The sequence below is a fragment of the Sturnira hondurensis genome, unplaced genomic scaffold, assembly GCF_014824575.4.
Source record: "Sturnira hondurensis isolate 20B ecotype Veracruz unplaced genomic scaffold, ASM1482457v3 Scaffold0017338, whole genome shotgun sequence".
In the NCBI taxonomy this organism is placed as follows: domain Eukaryota; kingdom Metazoa; phylum Chordata; class Mammalia; order Chiroptera; family Phyllostomidae; genus Sturnira; species Sturnira hondurensis.
Genome location: NW_028089969.1, coordinates 619213 through 646552, shown reverse-complemented (window position 1 = coordinate 646552; position 27340 = coordinate 619213). Strand labels below are relative to the sequence as shown.

Sequence of the window (27340 nt, the reverse complement as noted above, 5' to 3'; positions counted from 1 at the left end):
GATACAAAAACATACAATGGAATAAGACAGTCTATTCAATTGTGTTGGTTGAGAAAACTGAACAGATATGTGTCAGAAAATGAAACTAGACCACCTTCTTACACCATATACAAGAATAAACTCAAAATGAGTTAAAGACTTAAATGTTAGACTTGAAACTATAAACATCCTAGAAGGAAACAGAGAGAGTAAAATCTTGGACATTTCTAGTGGCAGTATTTTTTCTGATATATCATCCTGGTCAAGGAAGACAAAAATAGCAACATTAATAATAACCAGATGGGACTACAAAGTTTTTGCACAACAAAGGAAACCATCAACAAAATGAAAAGACAATCCATTGAATGGGAAGAACATATTCACCAATGATACATTGACAAGGCATTAATATCCAAAACTTACAATGAACTAATAAAACTCAACACCAAGAAAACTATCTAATTTAAAAATGAGCAAAGGAACTGAACAGCCACTATTCCAGAGAGGACATACAGATAGCCAATAGACAGATGAAAAGATGCTCAACATCACTAATCATCAGAGAGATGCAAATTAAAATCACAATATCATCTCACACCTGTCAGAATGGCCATCATCAATAAATCAACAAACAAGTGCTGGTGAGGAGGTGCAGAAAGGGAACCCTAGTGTACAGTTGGTAGGAATGCTCATTGGTGCAGCCACTGTGGAAAGCAGTATGGAGATACCTCAAAAAATTAAAAATGGAACTTATGACCCAGTGATTCCACTTCTGGAAATATATCTGAAGGAACCCAAAACACTAATTCAAAAGAATATATGTACCCCTATGTGCATTGTAGCACTTACAATAGCCAAAATTTGGAAGCAGCCTAACAGCCCATCAGAAGATAAGTGGATAAGCCCTGGCTGGTGTAGCTCAGTGGATTGAGCGCGGACCTGTGAGCCAGACAATCGCGGTTCGATTCCCAGTCAGGGCACATGCCTGGGTTGCAGGCCAGTTTCCTGCAGGCCAACTCCCAGCAGGGGATGCACGAAAGGCAGCCATACATTGATGTTTCTCTCCCTCTCTCCTTCCCTTCCCCTCGAAAGATAAATAAAAATAAAATATTTAAAAAAAAAAGAAGATAAGTGGATAAAAAAGCTGTAGTACACTTACACAGTGGAATACTGCTTGACCATGAAAAGAAGAAAATCTTACCCTTTGCGACAGCAATGGATGGATCTGGCAAGTATTATGCTAAGTGAAATAAGCCAGGCAGAAAAGGGACAGTACCATATAATTTCACTAATATGTGGGATCTAATGAACAAAATAAACTAAGAAACAAAGGTGGTTCTGTCATTGTTACCAGCTTACTGGTTGTTTCATTGGAAGGACTGATTCTTGGAGCACCCTTCTCTGCTACTTTTCGTGATGTCAGATAACTGTTTTACTTTTAGTTTTGAAATTATTATAGATTCACAGGAAGCTGCAAAATGGCACAGGAATGCCCTGCTACCCTTCACTCATTTCCCCCTAATAATATCTTACATACCAGGAATTTAACACATACAACACAGTGAATTTTTTTAAAAATTTTATTTATTTTAGAGAGAGATGAAGGGAGGGAGAAAGAGACGGAGAGAAACAACGATGCATGAGCTATACATCAATCAGTTGCCCGGTGCACACCCCGACACAGGAACCTGGCCCGAAACACAGGCATATGCCCTGACCAGGAACCAAATTTGGTCTGTAGGCCAGTGCTCAGTCCACTGAGCCATACCAGCTAGGGCCGACACAGTGAATTTTAAAAGAATACTTCAAACCAGACTTAACCATATGAAATTTCACAAAATCAGAAATTAAAAGATCCTAAAAGCATTCAGAGAGAAAAAAAATCCACATCCAGAGAATCAAGAATCAGTGCAAAACAATAGAGCAATTCCTGTAAAATTCTGAGTGAAAATATTTTTTATCTAGAATCATATGTTCAGCCAAGCTATGAATGAAGCATGAGAACAGAATAAACATTTTCAGATGCTCCAAGGCTTAGGAGCTACTACAAGATGTCCAGCTCCTCCTAGAAAAGGACAGAGAGGAGGGAAGGGAGTGAATCCAGGAGGCAAGGGTTCTGGGAAAGGAGGCGGGTCAAGGAAATGCCCAGGAATGAGGACAGCATGTGGTTGCTTGGTCACGGGACAGTGAGACCAGGCTTCCAGGAAGGAGAGCACCTAGGAAACCAGAAAGGGAGGGGCTACCTCCAAGGTCTGGCCCCTGGGAAAGGACGCCATGGGCGCTGTGGAGAGCAGGTGAGCGTTGTAGAAGGACTCAGCCACACACTTTAAAAAATTAAATTAAAATGGTGAAAAAATAAGATTAGTAGTACATTCAAGAGAAAAAGTTGTATTAAGAAAACATAATTATGGCATTTAGGTTTGGCTTGGTAATGCATTTTCAAAGTTCTGGAAACTATGAGTGTGCTTTTCACCACAAATTACAATGTCGCTACACTGAAGAAATGAGGGAGGGAGAGGAGATGTAAGAGAGGTAAAATAATAATCTGCCACAACAGGAAGTCAACAGGTAACATCTGAAGTTGCTGAATCAAGAAATAGCATGATATGCTTATTTATTTAGAACTCTAGCAATAAATGGCAGAAATTGCCAAAGAAGTTTTAAGTCCTCTCAGAAGGGTTGAACTTTACTCTGCAGAAGAGGTAAGAGTTTTCTTTTGTCATACATTTTTTAACTCTATTTTACCTTAAGCTATATTCATTAAACAGTCTGATAAAAATATAATTTCATTCTGGACTGGAAGTACTATTACCAGACAAAAAGTAAAACAATTAGTATCAAATAATTAGTTTATCTAATAAAACACAGTGAAACAGTTCTACCTACCTTTTATGGAGGAGGCCTTCTCTAAGATTTTTATAATTTGCAATATATTGAAAGAAGTTGTATATTTTACTTTGGAAAGTGGGAAAATTAAAACTCTCAATTTGGAAGTACCTTGAATCTAACTGGATAGCAGAGTGCTTAAAATCACAAGCACTGCTGCCGCTACCTCCTGACGGTGGCTCTCCATGAGGACAGGTCTGAATGGTGAGAAGTGACATGGGCCTTCAGCGCTTGGGGTCACTGGTCTGGAGTGGCTGGACAAACTAGTTGTAGGCCGAGGACAGAGTGCTTTGCTCTCCTGACCAATTCTGCCCCTGACTGGAAAGCTCATGGTACTGTCAACCACACATGTCCCTGCAGGGGGTGGACGTCCCTACTGCAGGGTGTGCAGATTTTTTGCAGTGATGAGAAGAGAAGGGTACGTGGTGACGCCATCTCAAATGACACATGGTAGCCAGATGTGTGAAGAGGCTGGTGGTGAAGACTCATTTCAGAGTCATGGGAGGGAAATGGGCAGCTCTCTGAAAAGAGAAAAGCTATTTAGTGACATCCTAAGAACTGGCAAGAAAGAGCTGGGAGCTGCTGCTAAGCAGAAAATAGACAAGGCACAAGAACAATCTGACTAACTGCTGGCATGGGGCAACTGGGCTGTGAGCAGGGCCAGTTCCCAGGAACCTGGTCAGCAATCAGGATGACAAAGTGGCTGCTTCATGGTCCTTGTCTTCCTCCTGTCAGAGGTCTTCTTCCCCTGGGTCTCACTCTGCAATGGACTATAACTCCACCTGCACTTTGGCCAGGATTTCTGTCCTGGGAGGTCACCTCCAGGACCCTGGCGGGGGCTATGAGGAGACAGGCAGTAGGTTCCAGCAGATTCCACACCTCTCTCAGACTGGACTGGGGAACCATATCCAGGACCCACTTCTTTCTTCCTTTCTTTTTTTCTCTTTCTTTCCTCTTTGATTTTTTGGATGAGGCATCTGATTAAAGATTAAGGCAGGTTAGTAGGAGGAAACCGAATGTAACCGAGTCCACAACTCAGAATGACACCATCACATGTTACCACACTGCCCATACACACCATGCTCGCCTAGCAGGCAGGCCTCTACATGTGGCCACCTTAGTGGTGCATCCAGGGAAGAAAAGAGAATCAGTCACACTCCATGACTTTCAGTTCAAGGTAAAGGTGTCTGGCAAACCTAAACTTCAGTGACTTAAGAAAAATCAGCAACAAGTTCTCAAAGAAGCCTGAATCCCATGGCTCTCGTTTGCTGACTGACGCACCAAATGTGTATACAGATGCTGCTGAGAGCCAGGCAGACTGACCATGGGAAGTGAGGCCCAGATCAGCACAGTGAGAAGGTCAACAGGGTGGGAGTTCCAAGGTGGGAGAGTAGGGATTTCCTGAACAGAGGGTAGCGGGAAACTCTGACTTTCCTATAAGGTAGGGAGATCACTGCTGACCAATTAAGTGTCGAATCAGTTCTGACAGGCAGACACTGCTGACCTACAAAACCAAGGGATATTTGTGTGGCTCAAGGAGGTGCTAAAAATGGCTTTGGCCACTAAAAGGAAATGGCCTGTGGCAGGTGCATGGCCAGGTGCTGGCCTGAGGGAGCAAGGAGGTAGGCCAAGTTTCTCCTCGCAGCACTGGAGCAAGGGCACCAAGTGGTCTTTACGAGAACATGTGCAAAGGCTTTAATCTTCCTCCAAATGAAAAGCTCTGCCATGATCTCAGCCTTTAACGCTGTCTGGACCTAATAACGAACACCACTTTGTTATGCCTGAGTTACAGGAAATGTAACCAAGTATTTCATTAGAGACAAGATAACACGCATTCAGGTTTCCCTTGAAAATTACTCCTGCCATGAAACAAGGAGATGAATTAGGAAGAGAATGAACCTAGTGGTTTTCTCTCTACGGAAGGTGCTATGGAGCACAAGGCCTGCAGACTCGCATGCAGCTCCATCTCACACACACTTGCCAGCACCGCATACCATGCACGGGGTTAGGAAGTTGCTAAACTCTGTACCAGGCTGAAGAGTAGTGTAGTTACCACTGTTCATCGAAACATGCAGGTGCAGACCCCGTTAGCTCACAGCGCTTTCAGAGTTTTCAATTATCCACTCAATAGCAGCCCACCCCTGGAGCAACACAGAAGGGTTTCAACATGCTGTAAGAAATCTGCCTCTCACTGCAGATGGCAACTATAAGCCTGTAATTTAAACAGCAGAAGGAAAGTACTGCAATTTTAAAGATACAGCAGTAACCGTTTGTGAGCAATTTTTCACGAGAAGCAGGCAGTTTCTCAAGTTCATATATAAGGTGGTAAGTATTCTGCCTAAAATTCTCGCATCAGATCAGCTATACTGACACTGGCACTCCTGATCCCCACTGTCACCTCCTGAGTGCAGGACAAGGGGAAACAGCACTCACCCTCATGGCCTCCTCCATGTATTGTCCCTAAGCCAAGGCTCCTAAACCCCTGGATGACCTGCCTCTCCATCTCCATCCCCTGTGCCCACCCTCAGACTACCAGCTGTCCCAAGCATCTCCCCATCTGACCAGGGATGCTGTCACATTGTAACTATAGCTAAAGGGACAACTGAATCTCTGTCAGGCCTTCAGCACAATAACCCCTAAAATAAGTGAATAAAATTTTTATTTGGCCACACTGAGTTTATCCTAATTTTTCCCAAAGGTCTGAAGTCTGGCCTCAGCCAGTATTTACTTCTCCTGGACACACAGGTCAGTAAGGTTCTGTCTCTTCCCTGGGGGGCTTGCGTGAAGACAATGAGTGCAGTATCCGGCACCGTGGTTCCCCTGCCTTCCCTGAACTGAGCTAAGTGACTGCATTTCTCAAATTGGATTTTTCCAAGCAATGGGCAAATGGGCTCTTCTAGACTAAATGCAAACCATAAGTCGTTTTACACTAAATTGTGACTTAAGCATGGTAGGAAATACAGCTTAGGCAGCATCTATCTAATCCTCAAAATGAAGAATCACTTCTGCCCCACCCCGTGGGAGAAAAAAAAAAAAACAGGAGAAAGGGGCAGAGGAAAAGCCAGGGGTGGGAGCAAAGCAAGGACAGCCTGGGAAAGATGTGAGCCTATGAGGTAAACTAAGATAAAAAGACAAGGCCCTGCTCTGGGGAACAGCATGACTTGAACTTGCACATGTCCAAGCTCTCTCCAATAGCTCTGCTGGAGAGGGGCAACCTGGGTTCTGTGCCTAGTCTCTGCCTCACAAAGGCTGAGCCCTCCCACTAGGGACCCTGGGGAGGATGGCCTCCTGGCTGTGTCCTTTCTCATCTCACCATCTCACCTCCACCAAGCTCATTCCCCAATCCTGTAGAGACTGGCAACTGATTCCAGGGAAACTTGGCAAGTGCAGAGGAACTTTGCAAGTACGGAAGTCTGGCCAAAGCCACATAATGCCCATTAAATATGAAAAATCCCAAATATCCTGCCTAACAATGCAAACACATTTTTTGATGGGTGGGGTTTGTTGTGTTAACTGAGCCTCTGATATTTTGGTTCTTTGCTTCATCTGGGTTCATCCTGCACTTGTCCCTCGGATGGTCTCCTTTGCCTCTGGTTTTGAATGTAAATGTGGGACGTGCTGTGGCATCACAAGCTCAACTAGACAGAGGGCCCAGCATTTACGGACTTAGGACCACACATTTCACCTGCTTATGCTGGCACTTACCAGCTACAGCACACACACAGGGCCCAAACTGAGATCCATACCTTCTTTGCATTAGATGATATTGTGTTGGCCATTAAACTTTCCAGATAGCTGCCAAGGCTGATCCCCTTCACAGTGATGATAGCTTCTTGTGTGAGCACAGTCCTAAGGAAGAGCAAGAAGTAAAAGGCTGAGCAGCCCTAAGAGAGGGGCGACTCCACCCCACCCTGACCTTGGAGTTCAGCATGTCAATGCCAGGGCGAGACCACGTACATTTCAGGGTTCTCTGGATGGGGTATGTACACCAACCTCTCGTTCACCGACACCAAGTTTGTGAGTGTGATCTTGAAAAAAGGAACAATGGCTTTAGGTTCTACTTATCTTGCATTTCTTCCCAAACCATCTGCCCACACCCTTCCATCCCCAAATCAGCACTTACTGAAGCCAGACCAGAAGAAACATTTAGGCCCAGGAGGTACCACCACATTAAGTCTCAGGGAAACGGTGTCCTGGCTCCTGCTCCCAGTGACTGTCACTTGCCCTGTCTCCACACCCCACCCAAACCTGAGCCGGGCCTGGCCTTGAAGGGAGAAGTATCCCCACTTTTTGAAAGTTTGCATGTTCCACTTTGCTTTTAGGAAAAACCTACATTAGTCCCTGTTTTCACCAACTGAAAGAAATGAGAAGGGGATCTTTGCTTTTATGAAAAAAGATGAAAAGCAAAAACTGCATTCATTTGTTTTGCAGCAAGTCCTTACAGAGGCAGTGCACACCCCAAGCGGTGAGGGCGGACCGCCAAGCTCCTTCCCCAGGAGCCCACTCAGCATCTCAGCATCCAGCCCCAGAGCTGTGAACTGTGTCTGTGTCTGTGCTTCATCTCCATTTTTTTTGTGCATGGTTACCAAGATGTGTCCTAAAGTAAATCGCTTCTTCACTTTATATCACTTTGGCTTACCTAAGCTTTCATAGGAACACTCTACTTTAGAACAGCGGAAAGGCCTGTATTTTCAAACTGCCAAACCCTCAGCAGAAAAAGACAAAATATCCATGGGTTAGCCAGCAGGTAAACAAGCAGGAAGCTCCGCACCCACCAGTGGCAGACTCTGGCTTTGGGATCCTGAGTCCCGGAGGTTTACAGGGCAGAGCCCTAAACATACACAAACTATGACAGCAAGGCTGCAGAGGTATTGTCTCCTCCAGTGCTGTTTCCTGCAAACCAAATAGTCACTCATGTGCATTTTTAATATTTTATATTAAAGCCTATTTAAAAACTGGAGCTCTAGAACATCACTGTCCCACAGAATTTTCTGTAATGTTAGAAATGTCCTATATCTGTGCTGTTAATTGCTGAAGCCACTAAACATGTGTGGTCAATGAACACTTGAAATGTGGCTAGTGTGACTGAGGCAGTTATTTTAATTCTACTTAATCCTAATTTAAATGGAAACAGCCACATGTGGCTGCCACATTGGCCAATGGCATTTTACCCTTGTTAAACCCAATGTACTCTCTTAGCAAAGAGACAATTCCAATATAAGACAATTTTTATAAAAAAAAATTTAAATGGTCAAAAGCAATATAATCTTCTAGCACTAATAAACATAAAGCACTTATTTTTTTTTGCTCATGTAATAATCTTCCACTGGAGCCCCCTGCCTGGCCTCAAAAGTGGTTGCTGGGAAATATCTCTTTCCTACTATGATGTGCAAAGTAGTCAAGAGTCTCATTAGTTAGTTATTACAGTGTACGGAAATATTTAACAACATTAACAATTAAACTCGGGACTTCCGCCAAGATGGAGGCATAGATAGAAACACTGTGCCTTCTCACACAACCAAGTTTGAATACAACAACGGTTTGGAGAACAAAGACACAGCAAAAAACAGAAAACTGAATTATACAGAAGTCCGACAGCCACTAACCATTCAACGGGACGGTAAGAGGGGCGGAGCCAGCAGCGAGCAGGGTCGGGCAGGACAGATCCCCCAACCTAGGTGCGCAGGCAGCCAGGAACAAGTTGGGGTGCCGGGCAGACTGACCAAGGTCGCACATTCACGCACAGTGAGACGGACCACGCAGGCCCCAGGGGGTGAGGGCTGACGGCGGTGGCACACTCGCGTGCAGTGGGACAAAACGCTCGGGCCTGGTAACAGTGGCAGCTACAGCACCTGTGGGGGCCAAGGCGGGAGGCGGCAGACGGACGCCATAGTTCCTCTTTGACCCCGCCCCCACATACGACGTCACAACCCAGAGACTTAGTTGCCCTGCTCTAGTGAACAATTTAGGGCTACAGTCCTGCTACGGAACAGTCACAAACAGCCCAAAAGATGGCGAAAGAAGAACTCCAAGTCCCAGAGCCAATAACTCTCAGCGACCAAGAAACTGCCAGCCTCTCAGAAGCACAATTCAAAACACTGTTTATCAGGATGCTCACAGAACTGGTTGATTATAGTCACAAATTAGAGGAACATATGAAGGCTAAACTAATTGAAATGAAGGGAGATACACAGGAAACCAATAGCGATGGAAAGGAAACTGGGACTCAAATCAATGGAATGGACCAGAAGGCAGAACGAAACATCCAACCAGAAAGGAATGAAGAAATGAGAATTCAAAAAAATGAGGAGAGGCTTAGGAACCTCCAGGACATCTTTAAATGTTCCAACATCTGGATTATAGGGGTACCAGAAGGGGGAAAGAAACAGCCACGAATGGAAAACTTATTTGAACAAATAATAAAGGAGAACTTCCCCAGTCTGGCAAAGGAAAAAGACTTCCAGGAAATCCAGGAAGCTCAGAGAGTCCCAAAGAAGCTGGACCCAAGAAGGAACACACCAAGGCACATCATAATTACATTAGCCAAGATGAAAATGAAGGAGAGAATCCTAGAAGCAGCAAGAGATAAGGGGACAGTCACCTACAAAGGAGTTCCCATCAGACTGTCAGTGGATTTCTCAAAAGAGACCTTACAGGCAAGAAGGGGCTGGAAAGAAGTATTCCAAGTCATGAAATCCAAAGACCTACAGCCAAGATTGCTTTATCCAGCAAAACTTTCATTTAGAATGGAAGGACAGATAAAGTGCTTCTCAGATAAGGTCAAGTTCAAGGAGTTCATCATCACCAAGCCCTTATTATATGAAATGCTAAAGGGACTTATATAAGAAAAAGAAGATGAAAAATATTAACAGTGAAAGGACAGCAAACACACAGTTATTAACAACCACACCTAAAACAAAAGCAAACCAAGAGGACAGCTAGATCAGGAGTGGAACCATAGAAATGAAGAACACATGGAGGGTTAGAAACAGGGGAGTGGGAGGAGGAGAAGGGGGGAGAAGGCACAGAAAATAGCATAGATGGTAGGTAGAAAATAGATAGGGGGGAGGGCGAGAATAGTGGGGGAAATATAGAATCTAAAGAACTTGAGACACGTGGTTATAAACTAAGGGGGGGAGAATGGTGGGGGAGGGAGTGTGCGGGTGGAGGCAAATGAAGGGGGGGAATAGAACAACTGTGATGGTATAATCAATAAAATATATTAAAAAAACAAACTCGGATTAAGTATTATCATTTTATGTGCAATATTTTTATGCCAGCCTCTCTATTCTATAAACATGATTTCCCTTCATTAATCCCCATAACACCATTATGAGATTTGTTCTTTTTTTTTGAGACAAGGAATGTGAGGCCCAGAAAAGGTTAACAGGGAACATATGCAGTCATACAGCTATTCAGTGATAATTTCAGGACATAGGTTTCCAGCTGTCCATACCCTCTTTCCTTTCCACTAGACCTTGCTGTAGCATGAGCAATCCTTCTTTACTGACAACTCAGCTTTTGATAAGGACAAAGTGGAATTTTCCAAGTAGAGGAGGGAAAACAATATGTACATTGTTAGGAATGGCACATGGGTTGGGGGTAAAAAGTTGAGTAGAGGAAACCACCCTCCTGGTGTCTCGCTCTCAGACTTTCCTTTTTTAACACTGGCAAGGCTCCCTGTGATTTTACACAGAAGGGTTGCTGGGGACAAAGGCAAGGGGCCATTGGCAAAAGTCACTGATGGTATACCAAAAACTGTAAGTGGTTCAGAACCTCACCTTCCAGCATATAGTGACAAGATCCACACAGTAAGGCTTTAGAAAGTAAACCACGTTCCTAGCCCATGCATTTTTCCCAACGTGTTTTATGAGTGTGCATTAGGTCAATATAAAATTTTTTAATTAAGGGAAGGGAGGTGGGTGAAGGAGTTAAGTTGCTTTTAGATTACTGCTAAATCCAAAGAAAAATATAATAAAATTACTGTTAAAAATCACCTCTGCTATTGGAAGTCAGGAGAGCAGTTATCCTGGGTGTGAGGGTGAAAATACTAGAAGGGAGCAAGGGAGGGGGTGGGGAGGCGCAGCGGCTGGTCTCGTTCTGTCTGTCTGCTGGTTATGTAGGAGTGTTCACTCTGTCACAATTCATCATTATGTACATTTTTCTATACCTTTATTGTATTGGAATAAAATAAGTATAACACTACTAAATAAGTTCAGCCTATTAAAGATGAATGATCACTGAGACAAAAGATGTGCTGGAAATAAAACTAAATGAAGCCATTACGCATATCACCAAGACACACCAAGCACCTTTCTCATCGTAGATCATTGCTTACATTGGTGGAGCAAAGTTCCATTTTCTTTTCCACTGGATCCACAACAGAATGTTCTTCGATGTATGTCAAAGTCCTAGTGGTTCCCAAAATCTAGAAAACAAAGCAAAACTAGCATGATGATGTGTGAAAATTTCAATTTGTAGGGTCAAAACACACACCACCATTTCGTTTACTAATTCACATATCCGTACAGCAGGGGGAGCCGTGGCGGACAGGCCCAGTGCAGCAGCTCCGGGTTTCCGTTCTGGCAGCTGGGACAGACACCGAACAAATGAATGAAGTTGAGCAAAGTTGACTGTTTGACAGTGATAAATGCTTTGACAAAAAACAGGGTGGGAGTGGGTAGGAGTGCAGGAAAGGCCCCTCTGCCTGTAGCAGAGCGCAGGAAGGAGGGCGGGAGGGCGCCGTGCGGAGTCCAGGGGTTGGCAGGAGGGGAAACCCTGTGAGGAGATGGCGGCAGGGCAGCTTTCTACGAGCCAAGGAGAGGCTGCAATAGAACCATCCGTCACGGTTCTCAGAGGAAACCACCCTTCTGGCATCTTGCTCTTAGACTTCCAGCCTCCAAAACAAGGAGGAAACAAATGTGTGTGACCGAAGCCCCTAATCTGTGGTATTTTGCTACAGTAGCCTGAACAAACAGACCCAACACTGTGGAGTGATGCCGGAAAGGATCTGGGGGTGGGTGGCTAAGGGTGTGGGAGCCATGTCATGTGTCAGATGTGTCAGGACCCATGGAGATGGAGAGTTAGTGAAGTTTACAGAGAAACAGATCATCTCTTGGGCCTACCAGAAACCCAGAGTAGATGCTCTGGGTCTAAGAGAAGGTTGTCATTTTCTGCAGATGGGTGCCAGCCGGGGCAAAGCAGACACAGCTGGGGCGATGCAGCTGTAGTGAAAGCAAAGTAGGTACCAGCTGGGTGGTGTAGGTGTATCGGGGCAGGGCAGGTAGCAGCAGGGGCAGGCAGCTTCAGGCTCACCGCTCTCACAAAGCTGGGCAGCCCCCACTCAGTGCTGAGGAGGCGGTGGCTGTGAAGCCGGCCGCCGCCGTCCACACTGCGCTCCAGTACATCGACTCCCACGACACAGGGGTTCATCGGATTTGGGTACTTCCTCATAGCAGCTTTGATGACAGTGTCCCAAGGGTGGCTGGAGGGAAAATACAATCACCCAGCATAAGCAAGCAATCCCTATGATTTGTAAAATGTGCCAGCATGGTACTGGGAGCCAGAGAGGCTGTATGTCACAGCAGGAAATGAGAAAAGCTTTTTCTTTTGGTTTTAACTAAAGGTATACTCAAACAAATATATCTGAGGAGTCCAGATCCAGACCCAAATCATGGATTCTGTGATCCTTCTCAGCCGACCTCAGGCAGGCAGATCGCTGTGCCAACAGGCCTTGCCAGGGACTTCAGGCACAAACAAGAACTCAGGCCCTGGCAGCTATGCTCAGCAGGTCTGCAGTCTTAGTCTAGGAGTCTCCATGCAGAGGCTTCGTCATCACTGGGGGACCTTCCCTGTGGCTCAGCACTTTTCCTGTCGCAGCACTTCCTCCTCCCTCTTTGCCCTCCCTCCAGTCCCTAAAGAGGAAAATGCTTCAGTTTGGAGCTAGTAGGCAGTGGGACAATTATCCCCACCCCTTGCCTGTCACCTGCCTGCCGTTCCATGGGGGTGATGAAACACTAGGGAGTTGGCCCCATTTTTGACTCCAGCCTGCACTGCTGCAGTGAATAAAGACTTGGCTGTGACTGACGTAGGCTTCCTGTCCTGACCAACCACCTCAACACCTGGCAGCTTGACACCATGATCACAGACCAACACACCTGCCTTATGCATATCTAGAACAGGCCACTGCTCCCAGTTACAGATGTGCTATGAAGAAGCAACTATTTTGTTTCAACTTCTAAATGGAATGTAACTTGAAGAGGCCACATATTTTTCTGGTTATAAAAGTCAGCATCTGCGTGGAGGAATCAGAGGGATTCCTGAGCTGACCCTGGGACTTTCCCTGTATAACACCACCATTCCTTTTCTGGCCCTGCGCCCTTGAGGTGAGGGGATGGATACCTTTGTCCCCAATTTGTTTCTTGCCATCAGTGGTCCCAAGCCAGGTACTCACTGGCCCACTGCTTTCCCAAGCTCTGTGCTTTTTTTGAATTCTTATTTCTTCATTGTTTCCTGATTGGTCATTTTTTTTCTTCCTTCTAGTCCACTCGATAGATTTGAGTCCCAGTTTCCTTCCCATCACTATTGGTTCCCTGTGCATTTTGCTTCATTTCACTTAGTGAAGCCTTCATTTTTTTAAATCTAATTTATGACTAAAATCAACCAGTTCTGTGAGCATCCTGATCACCAGTGTTTTGAACTGTGCATCCAATAGTTTGGCTATCTCTTGGTAACTCAGAAGTATTGGCTCTGGGGCTTTGAGCTGTTCTTCTTGAGCCATAATGTTTTGGTCTGTTCATGCCTGTTATGTATGAGGGGTGGAGCCTTAGGTGTTCATCAGGGTAGGGCAACCCAGGTTGCTGGATTGTGACGCTGGTGAGAGTGTGGGAGCCAAGTCAGGTGCCACTGTGCTGTATTCAGGGTCAGCCTTCCCCCGACAGCAACTAATGTTCTAATTCTTCCTCCCTTCAGGATGCTTGTGCTCCCAGGAAGCACCTGAGCCACCTGCACAGGCACCTGTGTATTGACACCATCACTTTCCAGGTGCCCCCAAACATGTTTGAACAGCATGTTTAGACACAGCCTAGACCCAAGAAATGGACCTATGCGCACACGTGCACACATGCAAACACATTTTAAAAATTAAACTGTTAGCATGTTCAATACATGGACTTATCATTTGCTTTTTATATTTAAATGGCAAACATTTTTCTATATCATAAAGCTATTTTCATAAATGTGATTATAAATAGCTGCACAATACATCATCTTGTGGATATTTACATTTAACTGTTCCCCAATGGTAGGTTACTTAGATTGCTTCCCATTTTGCAGTGTAACATAAAGAAGGCAGTGAACATTTATCTACACTAGTCTTTCAACATACCTAATTCTTCCTTAGGATAAATTCCTAGAAATGGAGTTACTAAATCAAATACTAAAGATTATGAACACATTGAAGGGTTTTAGTCCATATTTGATGTCTTTTTCAGACAGTATAATTTATTGACCATTAATTTATTTTATCTTCACAAAACTCTTATCCCTGGTCCAAAAGTTAGCAGCAGGGCCCAGAGTAGAACAAGGTCTAGTCTGTTCTACCCAGCTCCCTACCCTACATTCTTTCCATTACATTCCATGGCCTCTAAATTGTCAGGGCCTGGTCTAGAATCCCCTCTTTGACAAAGAAATACTTTTACAAACCATGGAATCATGTCACTAAGTTAATGTGTTCACTGGCTTTAGCACAAAGAGATGGAGCTGAGACCTGGCTGGTCTGGACAACTCTACAGGATACGGAGATAGTGAGCCCTTTCTTCTGAGGAAGAACTGTCAGGTACATGGCCAGTCTAAGACCTTGGGGAAGGAGGAGAATCTAGAGATACATGAAAGCAGGAAGGGTCCTAGTTACACAGGCAGGCAGGCCTTCTCACCAACATGATCTGTGAGCTCTGAAAGTCAAGTTCCTAAGGGTTGTTCTCATAAAAAACCGGTTCTTTAAAGCAGAATAGGCTATGCCTTCTAAAATTACTCAAAACTACCTAAAAGATGAGGGAATACTTGTATTAAGCACAGTAATGTTTCTTTTATTTAGAAACCTTGAATCTTGGAGCTAATTATTTAAACTAAATACAACCCACTTAAAATACTCACATAATAATTCCACTAGTTGCAGCAGGATGATCACACAAATTAATATAGACACTGACAGAACAATGAAGGAAAAGGGTAAACATAACATTTTTTAAATAAAAAGTACAGAAGTCAGTATCACACACTTCTTGGTTCAAGACAATAGCTGAGCCCTGGCTGGCGTGGTTCAGTGGAGCCCCAAAACAGACAGAAAATTAAACTGTACCAAAGTCCGACAACAATGAACCATTCATCCACACCAGTAAGAGGGGCAGAGTAAGCGGCTGGTGGAGACGGGTCAGTCAGGAAAAAGAAGCCGGTCCGACCCAGGGAAACAAAAGGTCACTGGTTTGATTCCCAGCTAAAAGCACATGCCTGGGTTGTGGGCCAGGTCCCCAGTAGGGGGCACAAAAGAGGCAACCAATTGATGTTGCTCTTTCACATAGATGTTTCTTTCCCTCTCTTTCTGAAAATAAGTAAATAAAATTTTAAAAAATTAAAAGAAAATAGCTGATCCTCATTCAAACACTCATTTGACAGGCAAAACTTAAAAAGTCTGGGGCCAAGATGGAGGCATAGGTGGAAACACTGTGCCTCCTCACACAATCAAGTTTATGAACAACAAATATTTAAAAACCAGAATGCAACCAAAACAGACAGAAAATTAAACTGTACCAAAGTCCAACAACAATGAACCATTCATCCACACCAGTAAGAGGGGCAGAGTAAGCAGCTGGTGGAGACGGGTCAGGCAGGAAAAAGCAGCCAGTCCAACCCAGGCACGGGGTGGCAATGGGCAGACACAGTGAGGGCACAAGGTGGCTGGCTGATCGCGGTCACACATTTGAGTGCAGATAAGCCAGGCAAAGGAGCGAGCAGTGAGACAGACCGCACAACCCAGGGCCCCAGCGCTGGGAAATAAAGCCTGAAAGTACCAACTGGAAAAACTTTCGGGGGTTGAGGTGCCAGGAGAGGCTCCCAGGCTCACAGAGAGTTCATTGGAGAGACCCACAGGGTTCTGGAGGGTGCACAAGCCCACACAACTGGGAACTAGCACCAGAAAGGCCCAATTTGCTTGTGGGAAGCCGCAGAGGGGACCAAGAGAGAGCAGGAAAAAATGCCATTGCCCCTCTCTGACCCAGCCCCCACATACAGCATCACAATCCAGTGACCTGGGTTGCCCCGCCCTGGTGAACACCTAAGGCTCCGCCCCTCATACATAACAGGCACAAACAGACCAAAATATTATGGCTCAAGAAGAACAGCTCAAAGCCCCAGAGCCGATAACTCTCAGTGACCAAGAGATAGCCAAACTATTGGATGCACAGTTCAAAACACTGGTGATCAGGATGCTCACAGATCTGGTTGATTTTAGTCACAAATTAGATAAAACAAAATGAAGGCTTCACTAAGTGAAATGAAGCAAAATGCACAGGGAACCAATAGTGATGGAAAGGAAACTGGGACTTAAATCAAGGGAGTGGACCAGAAGGAAGAAAAAAAATGACCAAACAGAAAACAATGAAGAAATAAGAATTCAAAAAAATGAAGAGAAGTTTAGGAACCTCCAGGACATCTTTAAACGTTCCAACATCCAAATTATAGGGGTACCAGAAGGGGAAAACAAACAGCCANTATCCAGCAAAGCTTTAATTTAGAATGGAAGGACAGATAAAGTGCTTCTCAGATAAGATCAAATTCAAGGAGTTCATCATCACCAAGCCCTTATTATATGAAATGCTAAAGGGACTTATCTAAGAAAAAATAATTTAAAAATATCAACAGTGGAAGGACAGCAAACTCACAGCTATTAACAATCAAATCTAAAACAAAAGCAAATTAAGAGAACAGCCTGATCAGGAGCGGAGCCACAGAAATGGAGATCACATGGAGGGTTAGCAACGGGGGAGGGGGGGGTGCAGAGAACGTACAGAGAATAAGTAGCATAGATGGTAGGTAGAAAATAGACAGGGGGAGGACATGTATGGGAAATATAGAATCTAAAGAACTTGTGACACATGGACATGAACTAAAGGGGGGGAATGGGAGGGAGTGGGTGTGCAGGGTGGAGGGGAATGAAGGGGGGGAAATGGGGCAACTGTAATGGCATAATCAATAAAACATATTTAAAAAAAACAGAAAAGTCTGGACACATCAAGTGTTGGAGAGGATGGGGGAGCCTGGAAAGACAAGACTACTGGTAACAGAGGTTGGCACAGCCCCTGAGAGTGTAGTTTACCTAGAGTCAGCAAGAAAGCATGACCCACCTCTCCGTCAGCTGCCTGTGTTAGGCACACAAGGAACTACAAGGAAGTTTAGAAAGAACAGTCCATGGTCAGGGCTCACGTTAACCATGGCGGAGTGGGAATCTGTCCCCAAGGCAGGAAGCCTCTGTGCCCCTCTGCAAGACAGCTACATGGAGGAAAGTGCTGGTGCCAGGACCATGGGAGGATTCACTCCCTTCCCACACTGGGAAGTGTGAAGGATAACCAAGGCCTCTCTCCATGCACGGTGAGGGTGTCAGAAACATGAAGTGGGATAAAATTACAGGATGTCTGGGATTTGCCTAAAATAAACTGAAGGAAGGAACAGTGGGTGGGGACACATGAAACCAGACTAGCTGCAAGAAAGAGAATGTCAATCTGGAAGATGGCACTGGGCACTATTATTCCAGTCTCCACTTTTCTTTTAAATGCCCACTCAAGAACATGTTTATTGATTTTAGGGAGTGAGAGAGGGAAGGAGAGAGAGAGAAACATCAGTGTGAGAGAAATATCAATCAGTTGCCTTCCACACACCCCCAACCAGAGATACAACCCACCACCTAGGTATGTTCCCCAATGGGGGATCAAACCCTCAACCTTTTGGTGCACGGGACTTAGTGGCCCAACCAGGGCATTTTAGTCCCCACGTTTCCATACTTTTGCTTTTTCAAAAAATAAAAAGCATGAAGGCAGCCACAAACTAGGCAAAGTGCTCCTGTACCCTCTCCAAAGCGACTCTAGGCCCAGATCAGCAGTTCTGAGTGTGGTCCACACACCCAGAGGCCCCCAAACCCTTTCAGGAGGTCTGCAAGGTCAGAACTGTTTCACAGTGCTACTAAGACATGATTTGTCTTTTTCACCCTCCTGACATTCACACTTCAGTAGTGCCAGGTAAAACGGCTGTCCTCTCCCCAAGAATTAAGGCCAGGGCTTCAAACTACACCCATGGTCACTGCTCACTGCTGTGCACTCAGGAAAACCACACCAGTGTTTCTTAACACTGTCCATGATGATGCTCTGACTGGTGTGGCTCAGTTGATTGGGTGTCATTCCCCAAAGTGAAGGGTCACAGGTTCGAAACCTAGTTGGGGCACATGCCTGGATTGCCGGTTTGGTACTTGGTTGGGGAATGTTCAAGAGGCAGCAGATGGATGTTAGTCTCTCACATCAATGTTTCTCTCCCTCCCTTCCCCGTCTCTAAAAATAAATAAAATCTTTAAAAATAAAAAGACTATCCGTGATGAGATAGTATAATTATTCATTTAATCCCCTGACTCCTTTTCAACAATTTTAATCACATGAGAGCTAAGACCCAAACTAGGATTAGATACCCGACTATGCTTGGCCCTAGAACTAAACAACTTACACAACAAAAGTATTCACCACAGTACTACTAGCTATAGCCTAAAATTAAATGACTTGATGGTGCTTTATATCCCTCTAGAGGAGTTTGTTCTGTAATCAATAAACCTCACCAACCCTTGCCAATTTGGCCTATATACCACCATCTTCAGCAAACCCTAAAAAGGAATTACAGTAGGCACAAATATAAGACATAAAAGGTCCCAGGAAGAATGCATGAACACTTTTGCTGTACACGGAGGTCTATACGGAGGCCAGAGAAGTGCTGGGCAGCTGTCTGGGTGGTGGGCCCAGCTGGCTGCTTCTTTCCACGTCTATCGCTTCTACTTGAAACAACTCAGTGACAAACTTTGGTTAGTCTATGGTATCTGGCAGACATTTTCTCAAAAATCAATGAAATGAGCCCATCATTTCAGGAAAACAACTGCTAGTATTTTTTGCCAAAAATAAATGTTGAGTTTCAAGTGAAAATTGGAATTTTTGAAAACTTATATCCACTCCCATGACCTGATAACCTCCCCGTGATGTAACCAGGTAAACTCACATATTCCAAATGTGATGACCAGTGCAAGATGCCACAAAGCCACACACCCGTGAAAGGCTCACTCAAAGCGTAGGACAGGCCGATTACTCTAGTTGTTATGGTTTCAGATGTTACACTGAATCTACATTGAGAAATTACTACCTATTTTGTTATAGTAGCAAAAAATAGCCACAAATACTTTTTAAAACTATTAAAATACTCCTACCTTCTCCAACAGGGTTTTATCCACACACTGTGTGAGGCTGGATTTCATTCATATACTTCAACCAAAACAATGGATTGTAAATCACTGAATACAAAAGTAGATATGAGCATCAAGCTATCTTCTATTAAGTCAGACACTACAGAAATGAGCAAAAAAACCCAACAACCCCAAAACAACAACAAAAAAGTGCATACACAAGGAAAGAGTACTACTCTTTTTATTTGGGGAGTTTGGAAAATATAGAGTTTTTTTTTAATAAAAATTTTGTTAATGCAATGGGTGTATTGTTAATTTTAATGAATTAATAAATGTTATTTAATGTCTCACTTTTAATTTCTAATATGGTAAATATGGATACCTATAACTCACACAAACAAAAACTGTTTGGGGTCCCCAATATTTTCTAATAGTGTAAAGAAGTCTTGAGGTTCAAGAGTTTGGGAATTGCTGGCCTAAGTGGGCCCTTATTAAGTGGACCAGGAATATCTATACACATGTGGTCACTGCAGTATGACATGTAACAAGGGGGGAAACTTACTGTCCTTTCACTAAGACAAAAGATAAATTGTAGCCCTGGCTGGCGTAGCTCAGTGGATTGAGCGCGGGCCTGTGAACTAGACGATCACGGTTCGATTCCCAGTCAGGGCACATGCCTGGGTTGCAGGCCAGTTCCCGGCGGGGGCCAGTTCCCAGCAGGGGATGCTGGAGAAGCAACCATACATTGATGTTTCTCTTCTTCTCTCTTCCCTTCCCCTCTAAAGATAAATAAATAAAATATTTAAAAAAAAAAAGATAAATTGTAACATTCAATACAATGGAATGTTATATAGCTAGGTTATATGTGTGTATGGCGTGTGTATAAACTCATACACAGATCTCAAACCCATACTATTGAGAGGAAAGGGAAATTGTCAACAGATCTGTACAAGAGGATGTCACTGATTTCTATACTAAAACAATAAACACAGCATAAATGTAGTCAAACGGAATATATACCTTCAGAGGGACACCTACCAAATTCATAATCTTATCTGCCTGTGGGGAAAGAGAGAGGGGGCTACCGCACTAGGAAGGTGCTTCAACTCTTATCTATAAGGTTAAATTTCTCTTATTTAAAAAAATAAAGGTAGTGAGGGGAGGGGCATTCTCTTCCCTGCTTCTGGCTAGAAAGGAAGTTTGCTTTAGGGCATCATCTTCTCCAAAGTCCTAAATTCCCTGAGATAGCATTATCTACCAGGGAGAGACCTTTCCTGGTAGCTGTTGGAATTCAGAGTAAAAGGTCTGTCCGGAAAGTATCCAGCCACATACTATGTGAAGTAGAGACATTTGTTTAAAAAGATGCAAAATACAAGAACCATTGTACATAGGACAATGACACCTCAGTCCCCTTCAAAGGAGACACCTTGGGACCTCACACAGTCTTCCCAATTGCCATCAGCTGCCCTGGCGTGTTTTCCTGAATCTCACTGACAGTCTGAGATATCTTTCCTTTCAAAGGTGATTTTAGTTTTGGAGAAAGCCAGAAGTTGCAGTGCATCAAATCTGGGCCATAGGAGGGCTGAGTCGCCTGGGTGATTTGATGTTTCGTCAAAAAACTCTGCACCAAATGTGATGCATGAGCAGGTGCATTGTTATCATGAAGCTGCCAATCACTAGTTAGTTGCCCATAGCAACGGCCTTCTGATTCACCTAAATAGTTTCTGACCAGGGGTGTTCAAGCTTAATGCAAACTTTGATGCAGATTTGTTGTTCTACTTGCTCAGTCATTTTGAATGCAATGGCCACATAGTACACATGCTCATTCAATGGTATCTATCTTCCCCACTGACTAGTACAGTGAAGTCATCACTGTTCACGCATGAGCATTCCAGTCCACTCTCTTGGGCTGCCAGGTTACAGCAATGCCATGAAAACTGTTTGCATTATATTAACAATGTCTGGAGTTTTTCCAAACAGACCCCATATATGGCCCTGGATCTCTGCCAGAAATCTACTTGTATTCGCTTCATTCCTGAAGATTTTATAGGTCTACCTAAAACCTAAGTCAGTGCTGTGAGGATGAAATGTATAATCCTGTTAACTTTTAAATGCCCCTTTCTATATTTTTATGTTTCAGTTCTGTATTTTTTTAATTACCATTTAGACCATAGGTGGCAAACACAAGGCTTGCAGCCTGAATCCAGTCCTCCACCTTGTTTTAGTCAGCCTGACACCTTTCTACCCGGTGGCAGCACCAAACTCTCGCTTAACTGTTAAGGAGTAGTTACATTTATACAGTCCTACAATTACATTTGGCCCTTTGAAGGCAACTGCGAGGCTGATGTGGCCCCTGGTGAAATGAGTCTGACACCCCTGATTTAGACAATCTGAAACCCTGTCTAGGTAACACACACACTAATTTAGATGGCCTTCTCAAATGGTTCCCCGTTTCTGTAGGTGTGTTTATGTTGCTCTTTGCTGTGCCTGATCTCCAATCCCTGGCGTTTCTTTGGGATGTGGAACAAAAGAAGAAATCTCGATATGATCAAAAGTTTTTGTGCCTAATTATTTCTTGCCTTTCCAGAGCAAATTTATTAACTATTGATCAAATATTCATCTGAAAGTACAACACATATATAAAAGAAACAAGTAGAGAAAAAAAGATCTATAATTCTGAAAGAAAAATATATACCAGGGATTTTAAAGGACTAAGCAAAGGAGAACTCCACAATACACACAGCCAGAAAGCTGGGCTTCCCATTTTCTGCTGTGCCACTGCACATTACTACGTCATTGACAACCTGTCAGCCACAGAGGCCTACCCAACATATCTTCAGCCATATGCATTCCATGTTTGTCAATTTTCATTATGGCCCTTCACTTTTAACTTCAAAAATCAATGGTAGGGGATCAGTGCCTAGTCCACAGCAGCCTGGAGGTAACTAAAATGCCTTTAGCAAATAGCTACCCTCATTTTGAAATGGCATCTTGATGTCCAAGAGATACATCAGCCCTTCACTGAGGACCTACTATGCACCAGCCACTGGCAGCATGCCAGAGATTCCAAATAAATGAAGTACTGATATAGGTTACCACAGGCACAAACCTCAAAAAAATTATACTAAGTGAAAAAAGGCAGACACAAAAGACCACATGTTTTATGATTACACTTATATGAAATGCTGAGGAAAGGCAAAATCTATAGAAACGGAAAGTGGACTAGCAGTTGCCTGGAGCAAAGGGTGGTAGTGGAGAGCAACCGAAAATGAGCGTGCCGCGTCTTTGTAGGATGATGGAAATGTTTTAAAATCGGCCTACGGGGGGTGGGGGGGAGGGAGTTGTACAAATCTAAATTTACTAAAAATTGTTGAATGGTACACTTTTAATTGGTGTATTTTATCAACAGTGACTTTTCACAGCTGACAAGTCACTTCTGTTTGTCAACCCACATTTCACGAACTTCTAGAGCAGTCTTTGTCAACCATTCCATGAGAAGACAGCCCCACTGCCCAGGCCCGTCAGTGTGCGGTGGACCAGCTTCTCCCCTCTGCATCTAGACCAGGCCAGTCATGTCCCACCCTCGGCAGAACTGAGAGAAGGATCTCTTGAGTCATTCTCTCAAGAAACTCTAGTTGAGAAAGGCTGCAGGCTGTAATAAATTCAACACTAAAATTGAATCCCATCAATTCTAAAGATCTCATTAAAAATAATTTAGAGGTTTTAACCTCTTGATGAACTTTTATTATGATTTTACATAATAAAAGGCCAATGGAGGACCATTCCATTTCAGGCCATTTTAAGCTTTTAAAAATAATAGTTGACTTTCTCTTTAAAAACTGTTTTTGTAACTGGGATAAAGGCATTTCAAAATCTTTATTCCTTTAAAAACTATAAAAGAATAATTTCAGGACTTCCGCCAAGATGGAGGCATAGGCGGAAACACTGTGCCTTCTCACACAGCCAAGTTTGAATACAACTAAGGTTTGGAGAACAAAGACACACCCAAAGACCAGAAAATTGAATTATACGGAAGTCCGACAACTACAAACCCGTTCAACGGGGACGGTAGGAGGGGCAGAGCCAGCAGCGGAGCAGGGTCAGGCAGGACAGATCCCCCAACCTAGGTGCGCAGGCAGCCAGGAACCAGTTGGGGTGCGGGGCAGACTGACCGAGCTCGCACATTCACGCACAGTGAGACAGACCACGAAGGCCCCAGGGGGCGAACCCAGTGGTGGAGGGCTGACGGCGGTGGCACACTCGCGTGCAGTGGAACGAAACACGTGGGCCTGGTGACGGTGGCGGCTGCAGAGACGGTGGGGGCCACTGCGGCAGGCGGCAGACGGGACGCCATAGTCCCTCTTTGACCCCGCCCCGACATACAGCATCACAACCCAGAGACTTAGTTGCCCTGCTCTAGTGAACAATTTAGGGCTACAGTCCTGCTACGGAACAGGCACGAACAGCCCAAAAGACGGCGCAAGAAGAACTCAAAGTCCCAGAGCCAATAACTCTCAGCGACCGAGAAACTGCCAGCCTCTCAGAAGCACAATTCAAGACACTGTTTATCAGGATGCTCACAGAACTGGTTGATTATAGTCACAAATTAGAGGAACATATGAAGGCTAAACTAATTGAAATGAAGGGAGATGTCCAGGAATCCAATAGCGATGGAAAGGAAACTGGGACTCAAATCAATGGAATGGACCAGAAGGAAGAACGAAACATCCCACCAGAAAGGAATGAAGAAATGAGAATTCAAAAAAATGAGGAGAGGCTTAGGAACCTCCAGGACAGGTTTAAACATTCCAACATCCGGATTATAGGGGTACCAGAAGGGGAAAACAAACAGCCACGAGTGGAACACTTATTTGAACAAATAATAAAGGAGAACTTCCCCAGTCTGGCAAAGGAAATAGACTTCCAGGAAATCCAGGAAGCTCAGAGAGTCCCAAAGAAGCTGGACCCAAGAAGGAACACACCAAGCCACATCATAATTACATTAGCCAAGACCAAAATGAAGGAGAGAATCCTAGAAGCAGCAAGGGATAAGGGGACAGTCACCTACAAAGGAGTACCCATCAGACTGTCAGCGGATTTCTCAAAAGAGACCTTACAGGCAAGAAGGGGCTGGAAAGAAGTATACCAAGTCATGAAATCCAAAGACCTACAGCCAAGATTGCTTTATCCAGCAAAACTTTCATTTAGAATGGAAGGACAGATAAAGTGCTTCTCAGATAAGGTCAAGTTCAAGGAGTTCATCATCACCAAGCCCTTATCATATGAAATGCTAAAGGGACTTATATAAGAAAAAGAAGATGAAAAATAGGAACAGTGAAAGGACAGCAAACACACAGTTATTAACAACCACACCTAAAACAAAAGCAAACCAAGAGGACAGCTAGATCAGGAGTGGAACCATAGAAATGAAGAACACATGGAGGGTTAGAAACAGGGGGGTGGGAGGAGGAGAATTGGGGAGAAGGCACAGAAAATAGCATAGACGGTAGGTAGAAAATAGATAGGGGGGAGGGCAAGAATAGTGGGGGAAATATAGAATCTAAAGAACTTGAGACACGTGGTTATAAACTAAGGGGGGGAGAATGGTGGGGGAGGGAGTGTGCAGGTGGAGGGGAATGAAGGGGGGAATAGAACAACTGTAATGGTGTAATCAATTAAATATATTTAAAAAATAAAATAAAAAAATAAAAAACTTATAAAAAAGAGTAATTTCAGAGTGTCACAATGACTTAAGACGAAGATATCACTTAGATCACAAGGGCACTTTTAAACAGCTCCCAGTTTTCCATGCTAGCTTGGAGGCCTCCCGGGCCCACAACTGCATCCCTGCTACAGCCTGCCACGTGCTTTCTCCGTACTTGCCCCCGCCCCCCCCCCAACCTCAGGCTCCTGGGCCGCTCAGGACGGACCCTCTATTCATAAAACAGGCTTAATGTTTGGCATTGCATAATCTCAGCAAAAGACCGGGCAGCTATTCAAGCCTCTACTCTTTAGGACCCTGCGCCCCTTGCCCCAAATAAGAACAGGGTGTAGGCGAGGTCATGCCTAGCTGGGCTGAGGAGTGCGGACATCAGTCCAGCCCGGTCCCCTCCCAGCAGCGCCCACCGCCCCTGCACCGCCGCCCAGCCGACGCAGCTCGCTGAAGTCCGGCCCGTGGCTCCACCTTCCTCCGGCCTGGAATGAACAGGCCACCCCCTCCCCAGTGCTTCAGCAATCCCACCACGGCCTGCAGCGGTCAGGCGGCGCCTCCACGGAACAGCACAGTACCGCTTCGCCGTCTCTGGACGACAACCCTCAAAGGGACAAGCAGCCTGAGCCTCTTTTTAGGAGACCAAGGCCGCTCTTGGGGATCGGTTCACGTCAGGCTGATGAGGCTCAGGCAGGGCCGGGTCTGCGGTCCGGCCTTTCCAGGCCTCCCCTAGCGGCGCAGGGGGCGAGGACAGGGGCAAGAGCCAGCGCGGGATGAGACCCTACGGTGGCCCGCAGCCTGGCCTCACCCGAACACGTGCTCCGAGCTCCAGATCCTCATCGCCGCCTCGCAGGGACCGCAGGGTGCGGGCTGCGGGCTCCAGAATCTGGGCTCCGCCACTGCTCCACTCTGGGCACCGCGCGTGGGCGGGACGGGGCGTGGCGAGGGCTAGAAGCTCTCCGATGCCTGTCAGGTGACAGAGGCAGAGGCTAAAAATAGGAGTGCGGGAGGCTTCTGTCTGGGCTGGCTCCGGATCTGTGCCAGCTGCAGGTTCTCGGAAAGCACCTTCGATAAGTGCAGGAATGGAGGTGGGAACTATTCTTAAGTTTAGGTTGTCCACATTCGTATAAAGCTCTTTGCAGCCAGGCGATTTTGTAACTGTTGGGAAATATAAAGAAAAACAAAATCTCCCTGCCCATAAAGCTTTCCACAGGAATTGGGGAAGCAGAGGGGCTGACAAAAAAGGAATATAGTATTGAATAAGCATTAACCCAGACTGTGGTAGGCCTCACAGGCAGTCTGTTAAAAAAAAACTGCAGCCCTGGCTGGTGTAGCTCAGCGGATTGAGTGCGGCCTGTGAACCACATGATCGTGGTTGAATTCCCAGTCAGGGCAAATGCCTGGATTGCAGGCCAGTTNGTTGTCCACATTCGTATAAAGCTCTTTGCAGCCAGGCGATTTTGTAACTGTTGGGAAATATAAAGAAAAACAAAATCTCCCTGCCCATAAAGCTTTCCACAGGAATTGGGGAAGCAGAGGGGCTGACAAAAAAGGAATATAGTATTGAATAAGCATTAACCCAGACTGTGGTAGGCCTCACAGGCAGTCTGTTAAAAAAAACTGCAGCCCTGGCAGGTGTAGCTCAGCGGATTGAGTGCGGCCTGTGAACCACATGATCGTGGTTGAATTCCCAGTCAGGGCACGTGCCTGGGTTGCAGGCCAGTTCCCAGCAGGGGACACACCAGAGGCAACCATACATTGATATTTCTCTCCCTCTCTCCTTCCCTTCCCCTCTAAAAGATAAATAAATGTTGCATCCACCACCCGCGAGAACAAATGTCAGAGACTTTCAGGGTTTATGATCTTACTTTATTGCCCAAGTTTAACCTGCGCATGGGCGAACTCTCAAGATGTCCGAGGACATAATACCCACAAGGTCTGCAAAGGAGAGTCCCACCTAGGGCTTACAGCTAAGTCCTTATATAGGGTCAACCAAGCAAGCGTTACATAGAAGCAGACGTGGCAGTTAGCTGTTTGCTTACAGAGCCTGCGCACGGGAACAGGGTGGGGTCTGAGTGCAAAATTATAAAATAAGTCCTTATATAGATTATAATTGACCTAGTTTGCCCAAGGGAGAACATTTGCACTATGCCGGATGGTTGCTCAACTCCATCCTGTTCTCCGTGTTCTTTTCTAGTTTCCCTTGGCCTCAGCACACTACTAGTTCTCAATTTCCTTGTTCCCAACAATAAATAAAATCTTAAAAAAAAAACTGCAAAGAC

At 44.9% G+C, this 27340-nt stretch overlaps 1 protein-coding gene across 3 annotated transcripts; it reads right to left on the bottom strand.

The window, feature by feature from the left end:
- Nucleotides 1-1238: 1238 nt before the first annotated feature.
- Nucleotides 1239-25981, bottom strand: PRELID3A (PRELI domain containing 3A). 3 transcript variants are annotated; one of them, XM_037067616.1, is made up of 7 exons: nt 25867-25981; nt 12181-12349; nt 11204-11293; nt 6823-6893; nt 6612-6714; nt 4919-5006; nt 3810-3842 (listed from the first exon to the last, which is right to left on the bottom strand). In XM_037067616.1, the coding sequence occupies exons 1-6, from the start codon at nt 25896-25898 to the stop codon at nt 4953-4955; spliced, it is 519 nt and encodes a 172-aa protein (XP_036923511.1). In that variant the 5' UTR covers nt 25899-25981; the 3' UTR covers nt 3810-3842; nt 4919-4952. The 3 variants fall into 3 exon arrangements, with proteins under 3 accessions (XP_036923514.1, XP_036923511.1, XP_036923515.1); XM_037067619.1 differs by lacking the exons at nt 4919-5006; nt 25867-25981 and adding an exon at nt 17265-17690 and having other exon boundaries at nt 1239-3842; XM_037067620.1 differs by lacking the exon at nt 3810-3842 and having other exon boundaries at nt 4999-5077.
- Nucleotides 25982-27340: the final 1359 nt, after the last annotated feature.

What these genes read in the sequence shown, in the direction of transcription:
- PRELID3A (XM_037067616.1), bottom strand. Translation starts at nt 25,898, where the DNA reads ATGAGGATCTGGAGCTCGGAGCACGTGTTCGG. An exon ending in TGCCCAGCTTTGTGAGAGCG is followed by an intron (nt 11,294 to 12,180) that starts GTGAGCCTGAAG and finishes TTTGTTTTCTAG; the next exon opens with ATTTTGGGAACCACTAGGAC. An exon ending in TATCATCTAATGCAAAGAAG is followed by an intron (nt 5,007 to 6,611) that starts GTATGGATCTCA and finishes GTGTTGCTCCAG; the next exon opens with GGGTGGGCTGCTATTGAGTG.